Source organism: Monopterus albus, unplaced genomic scaffold (assembly GCF_001952655.1).
Source record: "Monopterus albus unplaced genomic scaffold, M_albus_1.0 scaffold346.1, whole genome shotgun sequence".
In the NCBI taxonomy this organism is placed as follows: domain Eukaryota; kingdom Metazoa; phylum Chordata; class Actinopteri; order Synbranchiformes; family Synbranchidae; genus Monopterus; species Monopterus albus.
Genome location: NW_018128226.1, coordinates 68,141 through 73,955, shown reverse-complemented (window position 1 = coordinate 73,955; position 5,815 = coordinate 68,141). Strand labels below are relative to the sequence as shown.

Sequence of the window (5,815 nt, the reverse complement as noted above, 5' to 3'; positions counted from 1 at the left end):
GATGATTTATTACCACATTTGTTCACTATCTCTATAATTTCCTTTTCAACTATGGGCTTCAGAAACATAGAACACATGTTCCTTTCAATTGTATTATTATTTATAGTGACAGATGTATCATCTGTACAAATGCTTCTTGCTAAACCAGGACCAACATTCAACGTTCTCACGCTCCTGTAAGAGTAAATGTTTTTACTGAGATAAAGTACAGAGGTATTATCAGCAAAATGTACTTAAAGTATTAAAATATCAACAGTGAACATTTACAGAAGCATGGACTTTGTCAGAGTTATATTGGACTATTGAATTTTTGTAGCTAATGAACAAACAGTGAAGCAGCATGTTATTGTTGAAGCTGGTTGTTTACCAGATTATTCCATCTGTAAAAGTGCATCATATTAACTGCTTGTGTGTTGACTGTATGCAGGAAAGGCATGCCACACAGTCATTTTGCACTGGTCTGATTAGCTTGTCAGAGGATCCCAGGGCAAAATATTCATTTCTGTTAGCTCCTTCTGGACCACATTTCCAATGCCAAAGTTACATTCTGGGGCTTTGGGGGCCTCAGGACACTGCTCATTTGTCCCAGGTAGAAATCCAGCCCTGTGCTTGGGGCAGTGTTATCCTACTTAAACACAGATGTTTTATAGCCTAGCACAAATGTTGGGCGAACTAACACATCTGTTAATAAAGACTATAGTTTTCCACAACAATCTGAAAACAACTTACTGTTTTTAAGGGGAAACACTGATTTTGAAATGATCATAAATGTATAAAATAGGTCAGGGCTGTGACCATTGTTTTCTTTATCAAGTAACCTACTAATTATTTTTGTTGTTGTTGTTTTCGTGTAATCACCAGCAATCCAAGTATTCAATTTACATTAATATAAAACAGACAAATCACTGGAAACAGCTAATGTGGCAGTTTTGTTTGATAACTGACTTAAATGATTATTGAATTATCAAAATTGTTAGATCAATTTTCACTCAGTTGACTAATCTAATGACTAATCATTTCAGTTTTAAGTTTGATAAAAGTATGTTACACAGGTTTCATGCAAATATTGGATTTTGTCAGATTGATAACTTGGCTGGTGTTTAATAAACTAAGTTCTCCATTACAGTTTTTTCAACTTGAGCTTTATTGGTACAAAACTGACACCAGGTCATCTCTGTAGATTATAAAAACACAAGTGTAAGTGTGGAACATGTAAACCTATCTATCTATCTATCTATCTATCTATCTATCTATCTATCTATCTATCTATCTATCTATCATTAGTTAAGCAGATTCATTAATGGAATTCCATAAGGTTAAAGACAGTTTATTCAGCACTGGGAAGCAGCAGGGGTCAAAGGTCAAGAGTCACATGGAAAAAGAGGGTTTGGAGTAAGCTGTTACTGCTGAATACGGCGGATGGACTGGATCTGAGGGGTCTGGCAGTGGGAGCCAAACTCCCTGAAGTGTTTGTACTCCCCACAGTGACGATCACACTCCATGATATACTGGTATCCACGATAACCAGGGTACTGGTAGCACACAAATCTGTTGAGAAATCACATAGCAGGAAGGAAGCACCCGTGAAATGTTGCAAAAGATTGCTGTTGTGAAAGACTAACCAGGATTATTTCTGTCCTGCTAAAGGGAGGCTGAAAAAATAGGTGAACAGGAAAACAAATGTAGAAGGAAAGGAGAAGTTGTACAGCAGCTGGAGGAGACTCACGCGCCAGACTGGATCCTGAGAGAGCCAACTTCATTGTTGCACCAGCCCATGGCCTGGAGGGAGGGATAATCGTCGCTAAGCTCGCCCTTACGGCCCAGGAAGTTCTCACGCTCATAAATAGTCATACGACACTCTCTATGGTTCTGAAGGTCAAAAACAAAAAAGCAAACAAACAATAAAGGTTGTTTTTCCAGTCAGTCATGTCCACAATAATTATCTGACAAGTACACAATTTAAAGGCATGCGAGAGATGTTGACATCTTCAGAATTAAACAGGTCCACAAAAGATAAGGGAAAAGGTGAGAAGATAATCCATGTTTAACTCACAGCACAAGCAATAGGTCTGAAGGAGGTCATCCGCTCAATGTGATAGGCGTTGCTGCCGCTGAAAGCATCACACTGGGGGTATTCTCCCTTCTCCAGGACAAACTGCTGTCCCTGGTAGGAGGCGTGCTCATAACCCACCCAGCTAGGGACAAAAAAAATGTACCTTCTCATCACCTTAAAGCCATTTAATCTTCTGACAAATGTCTGCTTCTCTCTGCTGATGTAAAACTATACTTTTCTATGTGTGTACATGTGTATACTCACGCTCCACTCTCCACCCTGAGGGAGCGCACAGTCTCGAAGCCAAACTCCATCACATTGTAGCACTCAGAGGTGAACTCGTGGCGGCGGCCCTGGAAGCACTCTTCATCATAGACTATGATCTAACAGGGAAAAGAAGACTGATGCACGTGTATGGACACAGTGGCCAATATAGACATAAAGAAATACTATCTGGCATAAGAAATCAACCCAACAGCTTCATTCAAAGACAAATTTGTGTTGTGATAGTAACATGGACCAAGTTTTTTACCCTGTAAACCATTTTTATTATTATGATAATGAAGGTTGGAGGCATCATATCAAAACTCAAATGTAGCTGATAAAGTATCCTAGTATAGTTTATATACTGTATATTTATTCTGTTTTCTATTATGAAAGAAATTGCAGCTGGTGATAAATTGTATATCTTTTCACTCGAAGCAGCCAGTTGCATCTCATGGACACCTATAGGCTGGCACTGAGGTGATGTATGAATCTGCTCTGTTATGCTCAGACTCACCTTCCAGTGGCCGGAGAACTTGGTACAATGGTGAGTCATCTTGTCTGACAGGAAAACATATAAGACAGTTAAAGCAAAGCTACAGAAATCACAGTGACCAGAGGGCAGCTAAGACTTTGTGCACACAGTCTGAGAGTCAGGTAAACATGCATTTGACTAATGCAGAAAAAGGTTTGTCTGTCAAAGAATTTCAAGGATTGGCAGTTTGTAATAATACTTGAAACCCAACCACGACAACACAACAGGAGAACCACTATTGTAAACCTTTCACCACAACTAACTGTAATGTTATTCTATGCAAATAACATGTCTGAATTGCTACATAGGGGGGGGGGGGTTGTGCTGTGCCTGTGATGGCTGGCTGGGTGAGGGACAGGGACTCACCTTGCTTTGATGCCCTGGGTTTGTCCTGCCGTGAGAGTGAGAGGAGCCACGCACCCCCACCCTTTTAAAGCCTCCCCTGGCAAGGGGCCATGCTGAAAGCCCCGGCTCAGCAGCAGGGAGGGGTCCTTTCTTTGTCGCTGCCGACAAAAGCATGGTTAATCTGTGGAGGGGCAGAAGTGCAGACACCACACTATCCCCATGGGCAGTGCACACAGAGATGCAGGAATATAAGAGAAAAAAGACACAGTGAAAGAAAACACTGAGGAACAAGGACATGGGGGGATTGGACAATAGAGAGAAATGATGCAGCTTAATGTTATTTCCACTGTTTATTTGAACTCAGGGTGGCAACTAATGATTATTCTCATCATAGTTTAGCCTGTTGGTTACTTGTCTGATTTAACAATTCACAGTTTTTTCCTACAATGTCAAAAATAAATAGTGAAAAATGCCAACTGAAAATTTCAAGAAGCCAGTGTCACATTTTCAGATTGCTTGTTTCATCCAACCAGCAGACTAGAACCAAAATATATTCAGTTAACTATTACATATGCCAAAGAAAATCTCATTGCAGGAACAAAAACGTGTTTGATTTTACTTGAAAATGACTCAAATGATTATTTCAGCTCTTTTCTCTACACTTTGATGTCATTTCTTGTCTTACCTGCTCAGGTATCCACTTATTTGACAGTCAAAATACAGGCTCCTAATGTACCGGCAGTGTTTAGTGGAGGAGATGTGATTTTCTGTGCAGATAGTGTGTGTATGCAGAAATATAAACAGCACAGAGGAAGTTATTCATCCAGTCATTAGGTGTAGAAATACTTCACTTGACACTGTTTGTAGTACAGTAGTACTCCCTCTGATGACTCTGTGCGATAAGCTGGCCTGCCCCAGTGATTTACAACATGAAAGTACAACAGACTCTCTGTCTCTGCTCTCCTGCTAAATTTGAACTGCAGCATATGAGAAAACTTTTCTGGAGAGTTTTAGCAAGAATGCTGTCTGTAATACAGACATATGTGCTTGAAATGTTTTATTATGAAAGTCTCACTTTATTGCATTAGGTTTTCAAAATGAAAGCCAAGCCTAAATTCTTCTTATCACAGAATAGAGATAAATGTCTGCACTGTTTAAACATGTTTCACCAAGTGATTGTGGTGTCTATGTTATCTACTGTTAAGTGTGTGTGTGTGTGTGTGTGTGTGTGTGTGTGTGTGTGTGTGTGTGTTACATAATCAACCACTTGTGACCAAGAGAGCAGAGGCACTGTACGGGCAGCACAAGTTTCTAAACAACAGCTTTATCTGCTGTGAGCTCAAAGGAATCCAAGCACAGAGTCTGTTTCAGCCATTTCTAGAGATTATCTGCTACTTCAGATTCTGATATAGTCTATAATAATGGAAACATTAGACCATAGTTTATCACTGTGTAAAGGGAGATTTCAGTTCAAACACAAAATCTGCTGTCTTGAGAGCAAAAGTATTTCCTCTATGAAGGAAATGATGGTTATGCAGCTTCTTAATTTACTCTGATCCTGTGTCCTGATGCATGCATCTTGTTAATGCCCTGGACAAGATGAGCTCCAAAGCCCAACACCCACGCCCACCCCCCAACACACACACACACACACGTCTTGACCCAGGCCCAGGACAACTGACCCAGTTTCCCCCCACATCAGCAGCCCTGCCTGTGCCAAATCAGAAAGCAACCAGAAGAGAGTGCTGGTCAATTCCAAGGTGTAATAACTGGCCAAGCTCTGTCACAGTAAGGTTTTACTGACAGAACTGTTGTTCTGGTAGCCAACTAATACTATAACAGAGGTGACGAATAGGTTTCTTCCTTATGGTAACATTCATTTGAACAGGGAGTCCTCCTCAGGCAACACAAATCCAATTCGGTCGTGCCTCAGCCATTAAAAAAAGACACATTTCATGTCACAAACCTGAGTTTTGCAGGAGGGGGATCTAACAGGAAGAGGAACTGTGAAGCCTGAATGGTTGAGGAGGTGTGGAGAGACCTTCAGGCGTTCTGAGACAGAGTCATCTAAAAACTGATTTATCAGGAACGTCACACTGTGTCAAAAATCAATAGTTTCCCTTCATCTGGGAGTAGAAGTGTGCACAGAAGGTTTTGTGTCAGTGTCAGTGGAAAGTAGGAAGGCCACAGGGTCAACAGAAATCAATAGGCGTCTTTCTCTTAACGTGCACAGCAGCTTTGTTTAGAAGTTTCATTTGTTGTAAAGGCACTAAATGATTTGAAGGATAGAGACATGGGTTTTGTTAATCTATCAAAATAATACTTTACTTGTAGAAACGTAAGTAACATTGAATGTGTCCTAAAAACAAGGATTGCTTGTCTATGAAAATCTGACATGATTCTTCGGTCTGATATCAAATCAAATTTTATTTGTATAGCGCCAAATCACAACAAAAGTCATCTCAGGACACTTTACAAAGTAAGGTCTAGACCTTACTGTTATCAATATTATTACATAGGGAAAACCCAACAAACCCCCCTTGAGCAAGCACTTGGCGACAGTGGGGAGGAAAAACTCCCTTTAACGGAAGAAACCTCCGACAGACCCCGGCTCTTGG

At 40.5% G+C, this 5,815-nt stretch overlaps 1 protein-coding gene across 1 annotated transcript; it reads right to left on the bottom strand.

Annotated features, from left to right (window-relative positions):
* Nucleotides 1-1,346: 1,346 nt before the first annotated feature.
* Nucleotides 1,347-3,510, bottom strand: cryba4 (crystallin, beta A4). Its single transcript, XM_020625124.1, has 6 exons — nt 3,219-3,510; nt 2,835-2,878; nt 2,318-2,436; nt 2,054-2,195; nt 1,727-1,869; nt 1,347-1,548 (listed from the first exon to the last, which is right to left on the bottom strand). The coding sequence occupies exons 2-6, from the start codon at nt 2,871-2,873 to the stop codon at nt 1,401-1,403; spliced, it is 591 nt and encodes a 196-aa protein (XP_020480780.1). The 5' UTR covers nt 2,874-2,878; nt 3,219-3,510; the 3' UTR covers nt 1,347-1,400.
* Nucleotides 3,511-5,815: the final 2,305 nt, after the last annotated feature.